This window comes from Prenolepis imparis, unplaced genomic scaffold (genome assembly GCF_030444845.1).
Source record: "Prenolepis imparis isolate NDT839.2.m4 unplaced genomic scaffold, iyPreImpa1.0 SCAF_10, whole genome shotgun sequence".
Classification (NCBI taxonomy): Eukaryota; Metazoa; Arthropoda; class Insecta; order Hymenoptera; family Formicidae; genus Prenolepis; species Prenolepis imparis.
Window position 1 is genome coordinate 6,910,194 of NW_028141168.1, and position 19,230 is coordinate 6,929,423.

At 29.8% G+C, this 19,230-nt stretch overlaps 3 protein-coding genes and 1 long non-coding RNA gene across 11 annotated transcripts in view; 2 read left to right on the forward strand and 2 right to left on the reverse strand.

Annotated features, from left to right (window-relative positions):
* The window catches only part of Beta-spec (spectrin beta chain), a 38,611-nt gene extending 35,500 nt beyond the window's left edge, over window positions 1-3,111 (reverse strand). For 6 of the 7 annotated variants that reach the window (XM_083048177.1, XM_083048174.1, XM_083048172.1 and 3 more), the window contains exon 1: window positions 1,753-1,905. The gene's annotated coding sequence lies outside the window, so the exon portion shown is untranslated. Of the gene's footprint in view, window positions 1-1,752; window positions 1,906-2,686 lie in introns of those variants that run through there. The other variant, XM_083048171.1, reaches the window with a different exon arrangement.
* Window positions 3,112-3,409: 298 nt separating this feature from the next.
* Vps39 (vacuolar protein sorting 39) lies at window positions 3,410-7,183 on the reverse strand. Its single transcript, XM_083048179.1, has 11 exons — window positions 7,019-7,183; window positions 6,750-6,923; window positions 6,406-6,661; window positions 6,099-6,331; window positions 5,773-6,017; window positions 5,263-5,679; window positions 4,867-5,184; window positions 4,366-4,792; window positions 4,190-4,294; window positions 3,779-4,103; window positions 3,410-3,531 (listed from the first exon to the last, which is right to left on the reverse strand). Exons 1-11 carry the CDS (start codon window positions 7,086-7,088, stop codon window positions 3,468-3,470), a joined length of 2,634 nt encoding a protein of 877 aa, XP_082904305.1. The 5' UTR covers window positions 7,089-7,183; the 3' UTR covers window positions 3,410-3,467.
* A 671-nt stretch (window positions 7,184-7,854) lies between these two features.
* LOC145941823 (uncharacterized) lies at window positions 7,855-10,983 on the forward strand. 2 transcript variants are annotated; one of them, XR_014426224.1, is made up of 6 exons: window positions 7,855-7,933; window positions 9,142-9,238; window positions 9,584-9,658; window positions 10,361-10,435; window positions 10,655-10,749; window positions 10,886-10,983. It is a non-coding gene; the product is annotated as an uncharacterized LOC145941823 (long non-coding RNA). The 2 variants fall into 2 exon arrangements; XR_014426225.1 differs by lacking the exon at window positions 9,584-9,658.
* A 5,109-nt stretch (window positions 10,984-16,092) lies between these two features.
* On the forward strand, window positions 16,093-18,478 carry Tip60 (Histone acetyltransferase Tip60). Its single transcript, XM_083048435.1, has 5 exons — window positions 16,093-16,235; window positions 16,341-16,398; window positions 16,902-16,970; window positions 17,052-18,132; window positions 18,227-18,478. The coding sequence occupies exons 1-5, from the start codon at window positions 16,191-16,193 to the stop codon at window positions 18,333-18,335; spliced, it is 1,362 nt and encodes a 453-aa protein (XP_082904561.1). The 5' UTR covers window positions 16,093-16,190; the 3' UTR covers window positions 18,336-18,478.
* The last annotated feature ends 752 nt before the right edge of the window (window positions 18,479-19,230 follow it).

Sequence of the window (19,230 nt, forward strand, 5' to 3'; positions counted from 1 at the left end):
AAAATACTTATATTTATTAATTAGATGATAAAATTGAATCTGTAAAATATGATACAAGATATTTTAATGTTTAAGATACTGAGATTAAAAATTATTGAAAAAGAGATAAAAAAACTTCTTAAATATTATTTTAAAAAAGCTTAGATAGGAAAATACTATTTATTAAATAGACAATAAAATTGAATCTGTAAAATATACGACACAAAATATTTTAAAGTTTAAGTTATTGAGATTAAACTGTTGAGAGAGATAAAAAAGTAATTAAATATTACTAAAAAAAAGTTTAAATAGAAAAAATACGATTCATTAAATAGACAATAAAGTTAGTAAAATCTATAAAATATAATTCAATTCAATCTTCGAAATTCTCTCTCATCGCACGACTCGGCAATATTTTTTGAATGACGATTCTTACATAACGATTTACCTAGCAATGATAAAAGTGATAAAGCTAACAAAAAATTCAAGATTTTACGTAACAAAAAGAGAAGTTAAAAATAATGAGAAACTGTTATAAAAAATTAATTGTTCAAAAACAGATATCAAATCACATTTGACAACTGATTACGTACTATTAATTTGTAATCGATGCTAAACGATTAAAGGATTAATTCCTTTCGTAAAGCACATTTCATATATACATACTCTGTTAAAAAAAAAAAAAAAAAAAATTACTTCTCGCACAATCTGATCTCGTCTCGCCGAGCGTTTTCGAAGAGGAGACTCGTCACACGTATATCGCTCCGATGAAATCGCGAAGCAGGTACAAGGACGAGTTTATCTCGCGCAATCGAAGCGCGAGATCGTTTTATTTGCCCTCCACGCCCATTGACATCAATTTAAAATTAAACACGATACGAAACCGACATCGCTGACGGCGATCGCGGTCTCTCGAATACAGAGTATCGTCTCGAGTATCGGAAACTTCCAAGTGCGACAAAAATTGAGATAAAAAAAAATCGCAAAACGCGTTTTTTTTATCTCGCCACGTTTACGATCGTGTACGAGAGTTACGTATATATGTGTATATATATATATATTTGATTCGCTTCTCTCTCGGTTCGCGGCTCAATGGATCGCGCCGGGAATTAGGTCACCGGCAGATAGGTCGTCTTGACAGGTGAACAAAACCGAGCTGGCACCGAACCGGAAAGGGGGAGGGAGAGGCAGCCGGAAATTAAAGTTGACCGAATGCAACTTCATTGAGTAGATACGAGGAGAAACCGATCGACGACGCCCTTCGATCGTGATGTCACGCGACGTAGGATAAACCGAACGGACACGTCGAGAAAGAGAGAGATATATATATATATTTCCCGTCCCCCTCCCCCTCCGCCTAATTTCTGCAGCCCCCTCGACTGCGGAGATGATTCGATCGCGTGCACAGGGGAGAATCGCGTTCCCCAGCAACTAGCAGCCGCGACGAAGGTGGCGGCGGCGGCGACAATCGATGCCGGCATAGGGTTCCATCGACTCTCCGATCGGCGACGGCGACGATGTCGACGACACCGTCGACGCGACGCCGCGGATCCGGGTGGATGTTCCGTTATCATTGATAGGAGACGAGAGGGTGGCGATGCACCGCGATTTTCAATCAATTTCGGCGCGACGTGACTCGTCACTACTGTGCGACACTAGAGAGAAGCTAAGCGGCAACGCACGCCATTTTTATTTCGACAATATCCACCCGTCACCGAGGCGGCGGCGTTCTTTCGTTCGTATCGGTATTTTTTCTGATCGTAGGGTACTCACCTTCGCGTAAGGACACCGCGTGGCACCGTTCCGTCCCGCAACTCGCATAAAAGTCCCTCGCCCGGTGTACACAAAAAGAAAAACCCACCAGATAACGATCCGACACCGAACGATCCACCACCCGTCCACACACTCGACCGGCGCGCAACCGACTGAGTGTACGCGGCGCGCACCTACGCCGCCGCAGCTAGTCCCTATGCGCAAAATGGCTGCGTCGCACTGCGCCGCGCAGGCGCAGAGCGCGCGGAGGGAGCGAGACGAAAAATGTCGCGGCAATTTTTGCTTATGGAATAATTCGTTTTTCGAGATTTATTTATAGAAAATCAGTACTATTGTATTACAAGTTCGCCGACATTTATATCTTATATGTCGATATATTCTGATAGCGATCGAGATTTATATACGAGAGTTTGAAAATATATGATTATAATAAATTTTGAACGACAAAAATTGACTCGATGATGAAAAGCGAAGAATTTTTTCTTTTAAGATAACAATAGTTAGACAAATATATATATATATTGTTTTTACGATGAAAGAAATATTCTGATACACGTTCTCTCAAATATCGCGGTTATATAAAAATTGTTATCTGTCATTATTTATGTATCATCACACAAAATATATATGTCGAAAATCAATTTTTTAAATGTTGAATATAATATTATATATATATATATATATATATATATATAATATAATATATATATATATATATGTATAATATAACATAATATATATACTTTTGTTGATGTATAATTTTAATTTTGTACTTTGCAAATCTTGAAATAAAAATAATCTATAATTATTATATCAATATTATAATAATTTTTACAAGTAAATAAAGTATGAATAAATTTGAATAACAGAGATGACATAATATCACTTTTTCAATGATCATTCTCAGCAGCATTCTCATCTGTACTGTACTCACTTTATCTTATTCCAGGCGTAGGAATACAAGACGTCGTGCTTATGACATCATCCTGTTTACTCGTCTTCTGGACCGCGGGCACGCCCTATACTCCGTGTTGCTCGTACAATACAAGTTTTTCCTCGTTATAATTCATACAGATGCTTGTTACACACATTACGCTTATCGTTATCACATATCATGAGCGATAAAAAATCCGCGGCACTTGTGCGAAAGGGCCACATTCCAACTTTAGAAGTTTTAATTTCGAATATCAGGCGCGCGATTACGCAGCCAATCACAGCTTCAGCATCGATAGATTTGTTCTTCGTCTCGTATCATTTGTGATCTCTTTTTCTTTTCCATCTCTTCGATATGTACATATATATATTTATTTTTTGAACGCACAGAAAGATTGACGTAATACAATTAAAGAATTTAAGAGAATAGATCTAACTCATGGAAGAGATACTATGCGTTCTTAAAATGTATTTATTTTATAATTACTTTGCTTCACTTTTATATTTTTTATAATATTTATTTTTATATTTATCTCTTGTAGTATATAAGAAGCATAAAGAAAGAAATTTTAAAGATTGAGAGATTTCTTACGAAAAATAGTCTTAATGATAATAATTGATAAGTAGAGAGAAAGTTTTTTCTAATAGAGATACTCTCTGAATTTTATGTATAGTACACATATTGAAATTTCATGTGTATATAAAAAAACCTACATTTAATATGTACAATCTTGGAGATGATATAATTATTATTATATAATATTGTGCAGCGCTCCGTTCTTTTATCCTTTGCGATCTTGACAAGAATAATGTACTATATCACCATTAGGATACCTCGCAAAAGCACTGAGAAAACAAAACTAATTAATATCGTATAAAATCGAAATAAATATAATTTGATAAGTTTTATACTTTGAGAATTATAAAAGAATTAATAAAACTTATATATTTATATATATATGTATACATATATAAATTTTATTAATTTTTTTATAATTACTTAAATAATTAATTCATATGATATATAATTATATATAATATATAATTAAATAATTAATTAAATATATATATATATATAAACATACATACATACCTTTGATTGCCAAAGCGTTTTTTACAAACTGGACATATATTAAACTCTGTCATGAGGACACTCTGTGACTCGTAATGCATTCGTTGTTCTTGCACTTGTAAATGTTCCGCATAAAGTAGCCCTTTGAGAACCTGTGTCCTTCGCCTCGCATTCAAATTATTTTGTAAACTAACTTCCAAGAAATGTTTTATTCTACCTATAGGTACAGAATCCGATAAAACTTTTAGGGCTTTCATAGGATTTATTTTTGAAGCGTGTTCCTCTAATAATTGAAGGGCCATCTCTAAGTCTGGTTGTGCCGTTCTTTGAAATTCCGGATTACAACCTTGACAAGGAAATAATATAACAAATATTATTTATACATATATGTGAATTACATATATAAGATCTTGTTTATAAATCAATATTTACCAGCCATTAAAACTCCTTCATTATCAGGTTTTAACAATTGTTGAATTAGTAAAACATACACTTCGTCAACATTGTCCGTTTGTTGTTTTTCCGCACAATCTTGATCTTGAAATAATTTTCGATTATATAATCTTTATTTAAATGTTTAATATATAAACATTTTAAAATTCACTTACTTTGGTATCTTGTATATACATTCTGACAATATTGTATTGCACGCGGTATGTCATTTAAAAGACTGATATATATCGATATAGCTTGTTGATGACGGCCGAGTCGTCCAAGTATAACTGCACGTTCTTCGAACAAACAGTCGAATGGAAAATGCACCAATATCGTTTCAGGCGTATAATATGCCGATTTCTCCAAGAATTGTTGCAATTTCTGTCGTATGTGTTGTGAGGTTTCTTTCTCCGCTGGTGTTGCATTAGCATTCATGGAGGCTAGACATTTCTCTTTGTATTGATGTATCAAAACATTATGAAATAGTGGATTAGTGTCTTCCCAAACATGTACCATATGCTCCAAGTATTGTATTACTAAGTCTTTATGGTATCGCAAAAGGTAATCCAGTATTTTCGGTCTAGGTAAATGTTCGACTTCCTGTAAATTAATAAAATACATTGTTAAAAAAACAGTTTTGAATGTAATAAAAATAGAAGAAATATATATTGCACCTGTATATCTTCCATAAATATTCTGAGGCCTTGTTCAGGATCCTCCGTTAAAACCCATCCAGCAAACTTCAAAATTAGATCCATATGATCCTTGCCGAGATGCTGTAAATACTGTATAGTTCTCTCAGTGCCTTTCAGACTAGAATCGTTCTCTTTTGCATGCTTTTCCAAAAGTTCCAATGCTTTTTTATGTTGTCCTTTGGTTTGATACAATATAATGAGTTCTGGATATTTCTGATGCATTAATAAAGTTTTCTCAGCTTCTGCTAAGTGACAGTGATTTAGTCTAAGTAAAGGTGCTACCAAAGCATCAGTGGTCTGAAACAAAATTCGTATTTAATATTTATTTTATGAGAATTTATTTTATATATAAGTCTTCTTTCTATATTTTTTTACCTGTAAGTAACACTTTAAAAGAGTAGTATCGATGATCTTCAGAAGTTGTTCCGTAGCTACTGCTGTTAGATTCTTTTCTCCATTTACTCCATTCTTTTCTTTACTAAGCTCTTTATCTTTCGCCATTAATTTATGTCTAACATCTGTTAGAAAAACAATTAATGCACGTAAACCTTTTTCCAACTCATGATCTTGCAGTTTTGGCAAGCTCGGTGCTGGTTCACTAGGTTCATGAGTGTTGGTTGATGGTGCTAAATCTGGGAATAACCTGATTACTTCATATGGATCCGTTCCGAGTTTTGAAAATAACTCCATTGCCTCTTTAAATTGCTTGTTGTAGAACAAGTAATGCGCATATAACGTTTGTATTTTATACGTCTGTTTAGCTTTCTCCTCATCTGTTATGTCTGACAAATTCTAAGAAAAACAAATAAAATTATATAATTAACAGTTTAAGCATGTTAAAATATAAATTATAAACTTATTGGTATACAAGTATAATTAACATACAGTTAATTGTAATGCCAATTGAAACTGATTTTGCTCCAGCAATGTCCTAATCTGTAGAGTAACATCAATTGCCTTGATACACCAAATCTGACTAATGGATGCCACAAAGACTTTTCCTTGTTTACATCGATATATAAGTCTTGCTTTGTTTAGATCTTTTATTGTCTGAATATGTAAACATCCTTCTAATGTATACACCTCCAATCTCTCATGCACAATACCTAATAAGTAAGGATCATCCCATGCTGAAAATCATAAAAATTTGGTCAATCGCACAATTTAAAGAGATTAAAAAAAACTCTAGAAATAAAGTTTACTATCTGTACCTATTGCACTAGGTGCATCAGACCATTTTACAGGACTGTGCTGAACCAACTCTCCTTTCGTATCCATAACAAATGATTGAGAATCTTTTCCCAATACAAAAGAATTGTCTGATAATTTTGTAACACTCGGTTCTGGAGATTTACCAGTGGGAAAGAGTTCTTTAGGTTTACCGTTTAAATAAAAAATTGTATAAGATAATCCACGAAATCCCAATATCAATGTTTCACCACACCTTAATAATTAATATTAAGTTGATCATTAAAGTTATTATATTGAGATATTTTAATAACTTTCAGTATGTATTACCATGATAATTGACGAGGTATGTCCGGCACAGTTAACTCAAAATCTTTAAATTCTTCAAATTTCTTTCCCTTCCAATAATATAATTGTAATTTACGTTTGACAGCAACACATAAACGCACTACAGTATTTTTTTCTCCTGTCAGACTCTGAGTTGACTGAACATCCAAAGTGAATAGAGTAGCACCGCGAGTTTTTGATAATTGACATATTTGTTGAAAGTTTGGTGAATTCAAATCATGAATGCATACAATATTATCTGCAAATTTACACAAATTAAATCAATGCATAATAAGACTTACATTGTCGATATAAATTAATTCAAAATTAATATTATCTTAATATACCTGTCAAAATGATTAATAAATTATATTCTGGTACTACATCTATCTGATTGATCCGCTTCTTGTTAAAGTTCTTACTATGACGTAATAATTCCAGTTTGTGACTATCGTCAAACACTGACGGAACATTATACATAAGAAGATGACCCTCTCTTGTGCCTATTAATAAGTTATCATCTGAAACAATCATCACAAGCAATGGAATACTCCAGTCCATTGATAATAATTCCTAGTAATTTGATTATGTATACTGTATACTATATTATTCTTACCGTAAGCGGCCATCGACTCGATTTGCACCGTAATATTTAATATAGATGTTTCCTCATAAGCGTCGTGCATTGTTGCGGTTTAAAAATGATATCGTATACGTTGTCAATTAAATTCTTCAACTCGTTAATCGTATCCTTCTATACAACTGTCAGTCACAGCTGGCATCAGGCGAAAAGGGGAAGGTATGATCATAAACTAGTCAATTATTAGATAGACATTGCGATAAAAAAATTTAATAAGAAACTGACCATAATAAGATCAATTTTGATTGGTCCGCCATTTTTGGTCCTCCCTGCTCATATACAAATTTTAATTATTCTATTTATTTAAAAGTAAATAATAGTAAATAATAAATATTTAAAAAATACTAAAAAAGTATTCATATTCATATAAATAATTTATATATTAAAATAATTTTTTATATTTAATGTTTTTTTCTTAATTCTTAACCTAAAGCCTTAAACAAATCTTCTAATAATTTTTAAAAACAATTGATGGTAATTTATAATAATAATATAATAATCTATAATTTATTATTTTATTATTATTATTATTACTTTATTACTTTATTATTTTATTATTTATTATCTTATTATTTTATAATTTATTATTTTATTATTTTATAATAATAAAATAATCTATATGTTATAAGCGACTATTAAAAATATTACAGAATTATTCCCTCTCACGAATGATTATCATTTCGCACAATTATTTAACTCGTACGATTAAATAACTCGTGTGTATCGAGATGACAATTTTGTATTTCGCGCGTGAAGTAGCGAGATATCTCGATGCGAAAACATCGATGGACATTGTGGACAAGTGTTGCCTACGTTCATAATGAAGCATCGCGAGCGGGCGGCTAGACGGATCCAGTTCAATCGCGACGAATTTAGATAAAAAAAGTGAGGGTAAGCCATAATTAACATTATATTTCATTAATTTGCGACTGCGTAACTATAAATTACAGCGTCCAGCGCCGGCATATCATTGTTTACACGCAGTCTCATTGTTATAATCGTCATTCACCCGGCGACAATCGAGTACGTTGCACATTAACCATAACACGGAGTTGCATCAGTTTTCGAGACGCGATCATGATAAAATATCACAATTATGGTGTACAAGTTGATTAGTAAGCTTCAATCCGCGTAATTATTTATTAATTCGATCAAATGATTAAATGTATGCATGCATATCGAAGCAGGTTATTACTTGTCGAAGAAAATATTTTACACGCTTTATCATCTACTTATTGAGTTTATAAAGATCGACGCGGCATGAATTTGTATAAATCATTTATGTCTCGTAATATATATTTACGATAATCATCATTTGTCATATACTGAAATCTCGTATTTTAATAATTTTCGATCATGTAGCGTCGAAATCAGACATCTAGGGATATCTGTGGTCGAAATACGGTGATTGCGCGATCATCGATGAATTTGCTGTTGGCACACATGCGCGATTAGTGTCTAGGGGCATCGTAAGAGATCGCGAGTATCGCGCGCTTTTCCCGTCTCCCGCGTTTTTCTCCCGCCTTCATCAAGCGCGCGTCGCCAGCCATCTTAAAGTCGGGAATGCCGTGCTGAAAGTGTCGCGCGTTTATTAATTGTATGTGAGTGTGATTAGTACGGGCCCGCGTAATCGTAATCAACTAGTTTTGCGCGCTTAATTGTAAAATGAATTGTTTTCGTTAGGGAGTATCGCGAAGAAGTAGCAATGATGAAATAAGAGAGGAAGAGAGGTTCGTGGCATAAAGTATAACGGCGGAGGTAACATGAGATGAATAATTTTTATTATTTATTTATTATTATTTACGGTAAAAGTACCAATGCTTGGACATGCACCTATATCTGGACATTCGTATTTTTTGGGTCTTTAAATGCGGATATGTATGTACATTAAATATATATGCATATATATATATATATATATATATATATATATATGTATATATACTTTCCATATTAAAAGTTTAGATATCCGTATTTAAAAACCAAAAAAATATGTCGAGATATAGGTGCATGTCCAAGCATGATACTTTTACCTTAATAATAAATTCAATAAAAGGAAAATTTCAATATGCGCAATAAATTTAATTTGTATGTTACAGATCGTACGTAATTGACGACATTGTCAAATTGAGAGGGGAAGGAGGGGAAGGATGTCTGGAAAAGACATCGGGTGTCACAAAAAACTCTCTATCTAAAGTGAGTATTTAATTATTATTTATTTATTACTAGACAACACAAGCGCGCGTTTTGCGCGCATCATTATCCGATTTGTAATGTATAATAATTAAAATTTTTAGAATGCTAATAAACGAAAAACATTGCTGTATAAGCAAAAAAAAAAAAAAATTTTATTAATTATATTGTATCTTACGTGAAAGCTCATTAATAGCAATATTATTTAATCGTGAAGATTATTTTTTTATTATTATAAAGTATATAAAAGTATTTTCTTATTTTAAAATTTACGACTAAAATTTAAACTTAATTCTCATATGTGAATCAGGATATATTTATTTGATACAGAAGTTTTATTTGATACAGATCGTGGGTTATGAATGTATGACTTGTATTGGAAACAGCGATCCGCCTCATGATGCTGTCGAAACTATCGAAAAAGTAAGATATTTCGAGAATCATTTCATTTAAATTCTACTTATTGTTGTAGCAGTAGACTTCGGATTATATGCAAATTGCATATTTGTTATTTTTTTGTATATTCTACGAGAGCATTAATAATGTGAACAAATTATAATGTTTTTAACTAATTAATGTTAATTAATTGAAAACATTATAATTTGTTCACATTATTAATGCTCTCGTAGAATATACAAAAAGTAACTAATATTCAATTTGTATATAATTCGAAGTCTAGTTAGGAGTATCAATGAATATAGTTCTTATCTTTTAATGAATTCTCTGAAAAGTAAAAATAATTATATAAACTGTCGAATAAAATCAAAGTCGTATTTAAAGATATGCAATCGTAAAAACTTTTGATTTGTGACCAACATAACTTGTCGAATTAAATGATTTATTTTACAAGTGTGAACATTTTTACACTAAAGCGACAACAATATGACAATAATATGCATCCTTTTTTAGAAAAGGAATTGCATTAAATCAAAATTTATTGATTGTATAGTAAATCAAACTTTATAAAATTATTTTATTATTTTTCTATTATTATAAACATAGAAAATAAAATCTACTAAAATCAAATAATACATAATAATAATAATATAATTGTTTGAAATAATTGTTTGAAAAATTAATTATCTTCGACGCTATTACAATTTTTATTCTTTTTATATGTTATAGATCAACATAACTGACGACAAATTGAGGCGGAAGGAAATCTAGAAAAGGCATCGGACGTCGGAAAGCAATCTTAGAGTGAGTTTATTTAGTAATTATTTATATTATTATTTTTATTTAGTAATTATTATTTATATATTAGTTGTATTAAATCAAAATTTATTGATTTTATTAAATCAAAATTTAAATAAAATCTATATATCTAATAATAAAATAAAATCTAATACAATAATAATTGTTTGAAAAATTAATTATTTTGAGCACTATTACAATTTTTATTCTATTTATTTGTTACAGATCAACATATCAGATCAACAATTGACGACAACGACAAATTGAGAGAGGAGAGAAGGCCTAGGAAAGGCATCGGGCGCTGGCAAAGGAATCCTAACGTGAATATTTATTATTTATTTATTAGTTGTATTTAATCAAAATGCATGGAAAATAAAATCTAATAAATATATAATTGTTTAAAAAATTAATTATTTTAAATATTACTACAATTTTTATTCTATTTATTTGTTACAGGCCAACATAGCTTGCAGTCCATTCCAATCAACTAGTTGCGCATTGATTGGTAATAAATTATTATTTTTACGAGGTAACGGTTTTGTAGAGATTGTGTGTGTAGATTGTGTAGATTGTAGACTGTAGATTGTAGATATTATATAGTTCCGTTACCTCTCAAGAGTAGAATAATTATAAGCACATATCTGATACGGTCTAATGACCGATACAAAATTATGTTTATTGAACAAATTGATTGAACAGACACAAGCCTAAGACATTCGAAATGCAAAATGTCACTCGTTAAGAACGGGAATGTCGTGTAAAGTATCGCGCGCTTAAGTCCAGGAATATCGTCCAAAATATCACGCGCTTAAGTCCGGGAATACCGTCCAAAGTATCGCGCGTTTTGGTGCGGGAGTGTCGTCCAAAGTGTCGGGCGTTTTGGTGCGGGAGTGTCGTTTAAGTGTCGCGCGTAAATCGAAGGACTTGGACAATCCTGATCAACCTGAGAGGAGGAGCAGGCCTGAGAGGCATCGGGCAGCCGGCAGAGCAACCTTGGGGTAAATATTTATTATTTATATAATATTTTTGTTATAAATTTCGTATACGTAAATTTTATTCCTATATTTGAATGATTTAAACAAGAGAGAATTAGAAAAAATATTTTTTACACATAAAAGTTTATATAAAAATTCTTATAAAAGCTTATATTAAAAAAAATAGTTTTGAAATTTTTTAAGTTAATTCATTATATATTTGTTGATTATTGTATGCGTTGAATATAAAATTCAATAGGTATAATGAAATAATTTTTAGAAATATTACATATTTTGTTGCTATAATTTGAATTCTATTTTTATGTTACAGATCAAACAAACAGATCAATACGTAGCTTCGAAGAAGTCAACTCCACTTGCACACATCGATTGATGAGTAAACAATTTTTTTATTACGAGGTAACGGTTTTGTAGATATTAGATTATAGATATGTAGATTTAGATTGTAGATTGTAGACTAAATTGTAGATCCGTTACCTCAAATAAATTATCTAATTAGATTTTAATTAAGATATTCGCCGGAAAACATTAATGGCACGCGGCTGTGAGAAATGATGAGAAACATCATCGTATAATTTATCATAATTCATCTATTCGACCAGAAATTGCATTTTTATCCATTGTATATATACTTATCTCTTTATTAATTTGCGTGCATATCCTTGCGTTGTGCGACACGAATCAACGTGCACGTGATATGGAAATATTAGACACGATTATTCTTGCAATTAGCTCGTGAGGAAAGATTATTGGCGTAAATCTAAGGTATCAATTACATAAGAGAGAGAGAGCTTTGCATTAATATAAAGCTTATAATATAACTGAATTTTATACATATCAATATAAAAAATACGAAGATTTCTTTTTGAGAAAGTACATAAAAAAAAAGATATTTTATATAAGATATTATTTAATTCAGTATATAATGTATATTGTACATTATGTGAATTTATAATATTAAATATATATTTTATTATTATACTTATTATTTAATATTAAATATTAATTATTAATATTAATAACATTAATTATTAAATATTAAATATTATTATTTAATATTAATTTTTATATATATTATTATTTTATATATATATTTAAAATTTAATAAAAACATTAAATATTAAACATTCGACAGGAATAAATCTACACAATGCACAAAAACAATGCCAACAAATTTGTTCACTTATTTGTATGCCATGTTAATTCACATCATATCCTACACATTAAATATATACTGAATAAAATAATATTTTGCATAAAATGTCTTCTCTTTGTATGCACTTTCTGAAAAGGAATCTTCGTATTCTTTGCATATCGATATGCATAAAATTTAATTACGTAATGTAAGATTTATGTAAAATGAAATCTCTGCGCCCATGACCGTGATTGTCAAGTTGGCACGACATATTGTACGAATTAAAAAAAAATACTAAAAATTTTAATAGCATTTTTCAGCTTTACAATTTCTGATAGAAATTAAAAAAGTTCCGTATTCCTAAAATAAAAATTGAAATTGAAAAGATGTATTAACTTCGCAAATCTAACACCTTCCTTTCTAAAGTACTATACTAAAATGCGTTGAATATGATAATATTTGACAACAGTTCCCGATAGTTTTGTTCAACTTCTGTATATATATATATATATATATATATATATATATATATATATATGCAATTTCAGATTGATATTTTATCAATTAATCATTTTTTAATCGATTTTTAATATCAACGTACAGTGTTCGACATTTAGTGAAAATGTCATGCTAATGATTTTACGATGTTCTAATAATAGTATTTAAAAGTTCTATAAAAGTTCTATTTGAATTAATTCTAAAAAAAATTTCGGTTAATACTAACTCAATTAACTCTTCTGCAGATTTCGATTATTTTTATAGAGAGAGTGTTTGATGAAAGACAGAAAACATGTAAATAAAATTAAAAAGCACATCTAAGTCCTGTTTAAAAAATTGATTAATTTATATATATTTTTAAAAAATAATATAGTAATATATTGCTTTCTGTAGCTTATAATATATTCTTGACGTTTTGAAAGACAGACTGAAAACACGTAGAAAAATTAAAGCAGTCCTTATTAAGAAATATATATTTTATTAATTTTTAGTAAAATTATGTTCTGTATGTTTGATTATTTTTGTAGTGTTTGATTAAAGGCAGGAAGCACGTGAACAAATAAAAGAGCACGTGCAAGTCCTCTCTAGAAAATGTATTGTATTATTTATTTTTATAAGTAGTAATAAAGTTTTCTGTATCTTAAAATATTTTTGACGTTTCACGAAAGACAGACTGTAAACACGTAGAAAAATTAAAGTAGTCTTTATTAAGAAATATATATTTTAATTATTTTTAGTAAAATTGTATGCTGCATGTTTGATTTTTTTTAGTGTTTGACGAAAGACAGGAAGCACGTAAAGAAATAAAAAGCACGTGCAAGTCCTGTCTAAAAAATATATTCTATTATTTTTTTTTTTAATAGTAATATATTAAAATATTTTTGATGTTTCACGAAAGACAGACTGTAAACACGTAGAAAAATTACAGTAGTCTTTATTAAGAAGTGCATATTTTATAAATTTTTAGTAAAATTGTGTTTTAGTAAAATTGTATTTTGTATTTTTGATTATTTTTGTAGTGTTTGACGAAAGACAGGAAGCACGTAAACAAATAAAAAGCACGTGCAAGTCCTGTCTAAGAAATGTATTGTATTATTTTTTTTATTAGTATAATAATATAGTTTTCTATATCTTTTAATTTTTGACGTTTCACGAAAGACAGACTGAAAACACGTAGAAAAATTAAAGTAGTCTTTATTAAGAAGTACATATTTTATTAATTTTTAGTAAAATTGTGTTTTAGTAAAATTGTATTTTGTATTTTTGATTATTTTTGTAGTGTTTGACGAAAGACAGGAAGCACGTAAACAAATAAAAAGCACGTGCAAGTCCTGTCTAAGAAATGTATTGTATTATTTTTTTTATTAGTATAGTAATATAGTTTTCTATATCTTTTAATTTTTGACGTTTCACGAAAGACAGACTGAAAACACGTAGAAAAATTACAGTAGTCTTTATTAAGAAGTACATATTTTATTAATTTTTAGTAAAATTGTGTTTTGCATTTTTGATTATTTTTGTAGTGTTTGACGAAAGACAGGAAGCACGTAAACAAATAAAAAGCACGTGCAAGTCCTGTCTAAGAAATGTATTGTATTATTTTTTTTATTAGTAGTAAATTGTATTTAGTTTTCTATATCTTTTAATTTTTGACGTTTCACGAAAGACAAACTGTAAACACGTAGAAAAATTAAAGTAGTCTTTATTAAGAAGTACATATTTTATTAATTTTTAGTAAAATTGTGTTTTAGTAAAATTGTATTTTGCATTTTTGATTATTTTTGTAGTGTTTGATGAAAGACAGGAAATGCATAAAATAAAAAAGATATTCTTGTCTGGAATAAAACTTATATCGTCGGAAATAATGCTTATATTAGAACTGCTAAAAATGTTAAAAATTGTTTAAAGAATATTTCTTTAAGTTAGTATATTAATTGAACATTTTTTTAGAATCATATCTAATCTGTTGCATAGAACTCTTATAGAACTTTTGTGGAAAAACTATCATTATTATAGATTTATAGAAATTTATTAGCACGATATTTTCATTAAATGGCGAGCTGGACGTTGATATTAAAAATCCATTAAAAATTATTAATTGATAAGATATTGATCTGAAATTGTATATATATATATATATATATATATATATATATATATATATATAATATGTATTGAAGTTGAACAAAACTATCGGTAATTCTTCTCAAATATTATCATATTCAACGCATTTTAGTAATTTAGAAAGGATGGTGTGCTAGATTTGCGAAGTTAGCATACGACCATTTCAATCTCATCAATTTTTTTTAATTAAGAAATGTGGAATTCTTTTTAATTTCTATCAAGAAATATGAGAAGTGCTATTAAAATTTTTAGTATTTTTTAAAAATTCGTACAATATGTCTCATGCCAATAATTCACAATCACATGCGTGGGCGCGGATGAGATCTTCATTTTTCAACATAAATCTTACATTATGTAATTGAATTTTATGCATATCGATACAAAGAATACGCGAAGAGAAAGTGTATAAAAAGGAGAAGATATTTTATGTAAAATATTTTTATTCAGTGTATATATATTTAATGTAGGATATATGATATGTAAATTTAACATGGCATGTATGAATAAGTGAACAAATTTGTTGGCATTGTTTTTGTATATTTTATGTAGATTTTTCCACGTCGAATGTTTAACATATTTAATGTTTTTATTAAATTTTAAATATGAATATAAAATAATAATAAAAAATAATATTAAATTATAATATTTAATATATTAAATAATAATATTTTAATATTTAGTATATTATTATTTAATATTATTATTTAAATTTATTTTAAATATTTTATTTCAATTTTAATATAGAGGAAATATTACATAACATAGATAAAAAACAACTCTATTAATTACTAGTATTTTTTACAATCGAATTTCTTTATTCTGGAATATTCTGGAATCGATTTTTCACTATTTTGCAATGGTCCTTTTTTTTTAATTGATGACGCCATCTACGTACTTCCGGCCATGCTATTCTCGGTAAAGTCTGTCATCTTTATTAACACGTATTCTGTGGTGAAAGCTTCAAAACAAAATTTCGTTTGGTGATTAGTTTATTGAATTTTTGATTGAAATGATCGAGGAACACGACGAACACGAGACGATATGCGATTCAGTGGTAAGTGATGCTATATATTAAATGTTGAAGACGCTGGTGGATTATCTGAAAAAGCATACAAACCACGAGTATATAAACACATTGATTTCCTAACCCTACTTTCAGAATTCACTGGTTGAAGGTTGTCGTTTACCAGTCCGGATGCATACCACGGATGATTGGCGTAAGTAAATTACACATCTATTGATTCCATAGTGCTCCAAAAGATTATTTTACTATGGAAAGATGGAATTTTTGTTTGTTTGTTTAAAAGACTGAACTGTCATCTACCTCGATAAGATTGGTTCTAAGTTGCATTAAATTATAGAACAATATGCATAAACACAAAGTTTTATTGCAAAATATTAATAGATTTAATTGCAATTTAATTGCAAAATATTAATAGATTGTATACAGATTTTGAAAATGTTTTGATTATACAATTACTTATATTGATATGTATTACTTTCTGGTAACGATCTTTGTCTGCATATATATTTCTCATAAGATTGATTCTATTTTATATAATACCTAAATCTAAGAATTTATTATATTTAAATAATGCAATCTATTTGTGAAATGTTGCAAAAGTAAAATAGCAAATTACGTGCAATATTATTTTTAAAATATACAATATCATTTTGATATTAAGATGACTCAAGCGGATTCTATTTATTCTATCTGTAGCTCTCGCTGAAATCATCAGTGTCAAAGAAGTACAGGATGTCAAATGTTATTATGTTCACTATGTGGATTGTAAGTAAATAACTTAGCATTCGAATATTGAATATTCAAAATCCTAAGCAATATATTATTGTCATAATTGTACTATTTTAGTCAACAAACGATTAGATGAATGGGTTATGGAGGATTCTTTGGACACCAGAAAAGTCCAATATCCTCGTCGGGAAGGAACGGCACCAGGAACTGGTGCAGCAACACCAAAAAAGCAGGCTGCTAGTAGACCTCCTAGTCCCTGTAGCGTTAGCAATGAACCAGTCAATGGTAATGCCGTGTTACAGGCTGCGCTACAAAAGAAAATGTCTAGAAAGAGGAAAGCGACATTTCTAGAAAATGAGGATTCTCAAGAGGCTCCGCCACAAACACCAGGTCCCAGACCCACTGGTTCTATGGTAGTGCATCAGAATGATGATGTAGTCACAAGAATGAAAAACGTAGAATTAATTGAACTAGGCCGTCATAGAATAAAACCCTGGTACTTCAGCCCGTATCCACAGGAGATGGTGAATTTAAATTGTATATATATATGCGAGTTCTGTCTGAAATATAGGAAGAATCGAAAATGCTTGGAGAGACATTTAGTCAAATGTAATCTACGTCATCCGCCCGGAAATGAGATATACAGGAAAGGATCTATATCGTTTTTTGAGATTGATGGGCGCAAGAATAAGAATTACGCACAAAATCTTTGCTTGCTAGCAAAACTATTTCTAGATCATAAAACTCTCTATTATGACACAGATCCCTTTTTGTTCTATGTAATGACAGAATTTGACAGCAGAGGATTTCATATAGTTGGCTATTTCTCTAAGGAAAAAGGGTCGACAGAAGATCACAATGTAGCATGCATTCTAACACTGCCACCATATCAGAGAAGAGGTTACGGCAAGCTCTTGATAGAATTTTCGTACGAGCTATCAAAATTCGAGGGAAAGACTGGCTCTCCTGAAAAACCATTGTCCGATTTGGGTTTGCTTTCGTACCGAAGTTATTGGGCGCACACAATACTCGATATCCTGTTAAACATAAAGCCTGTGGTGGAGAATGAGAAACCACAGATAACGATAAACGAAATCTCCGAAGTGACGTCGATTAAAAAGGAAGACGTGATATCGACTTTGCAAAATCTGAATCTCATTAATTACTACAAGGGACAATATATTGTGACATTAAATAGGTAATTTATTACCAAGATGAAAGAAGATTACCTACAATTTTATCTAATTTGATGAGATCCTAAGGTCTCTTCATCCTGATATCTTTATTTGCAGGGAAATTATTGAACAACATACAACTGCAATGGAAAAAAGACAGATTAGGATAGATCCTAAGTGTCTACATTGGACACCGAAAGACTGGAGTGTTAGAGCTAAATGGTGAAAAAAACCCTGAATTGACAATAAGATGATGCTGAATTGTTTTGGAATTATTTTTCAGGGGAATTCTGGAAGTAATTACAGTTTATGAATATGCAAATATATATATTGCACATATATACATACACACACATACACACACACACACACACACACACACAAATATATATATATATATATATATGTAATATGTATGTATTATGTGTGTGTGTGTGTGTGTGTGTGTGCATATGTATATGTGTGTAAATATATATATATATATGTATAAATATAAATCTTTGACCTCTCAATGGTCTAACGTTTTAATAAGACTGTATTTGGCATTGTGTAAAAACGCTTATTGCGATGCTATGTAGACACTCATCGACGTACGCAAACTTCGGTTGTAGAGAGCTAAGATAATACAATGCTCGTGGGATTATAAAAAAAAAGACAAAAATATTTGCTGTAATAACATATATCTTAATGCCAGATGCAATGTTTTAATACAGTGATCAGAATTTTTTTAAAGGTACGCAAAAAAAAACATTGCTCGATGCGATTTTGTATAGAAAATCTATCAATCTTGTGTAATATTGTAAATAAATGTGTGATGTTTTATAACATACTTACAATCTCTCAATAGCTCAAAAGAATTCAAATTTTAGAGAAAAGTATTTGTATAGACTCAATACTCAGACTGTTATTTGTAATCCGATTTTTAGTATACAAAGACAAAATGTAGCTACATGTGTATCATATCTATTGTGTATATGTAAATATGTACACATCTTTTCGCATTGTTTATATATTGTACATTTCCCCGCGATATAGATGAAATAATTTAGATAGTAATGAGTATTAAAAAACAAGTATTATAAAAACTAGTACTCGGATATATTACATATTTGTGAATATTT

What these genes read in the sequence shown, in the direction of transcription:
- Vps39 (XM_083048179.1), bottom strand. Translation starts at nt 7,088, where the DNA reads ATGCACGACGCTTATGAGGAAACATCTATATTAAATATTACGGTGCAA. An exon ending in TGATGCACCTAGTGCAATAG is followed by an intron (nt 6,018 to 6,098) that starts GTACAGATAGTA and finishes TATGATTTTCAG; the next exon opens with CATGGGATGATCCTTACTTA. An exon ending in AAACGCTTTGGCAATCAAAG is followed by an intron (nt 3,532 to 3,778) that starts GTATGTATGTAT and finishes TTGTTTTCTCAG; the next exon opens with TGCTTTTGCGAGGTATCCTA.
- Tip60 (XM_083048435.1), top strand. Translation starts at nt 16,191, where the DNA reads ATGATCGAGGAACACGACGAACACGAGACGATATGCGATTCAGTG. An exon ending in AGACGATATGCGATTCAGTG is followed by an intron (nt 16,236 to 16,340) that starts GTAAGTGATGCT and finishes CCCTACTTTCAG; the next exon opens with AATTCACTGGTTGAAGGTTG. An exon ending in GCATACCACGGATGATTGGC is followed by an intron (nt 16,399 to 16,901) that starts GTAAGTAAATTA and finishes TTCTATCTGTAG; the next exon opens with CTCTCGCTGAAATCATCAGT.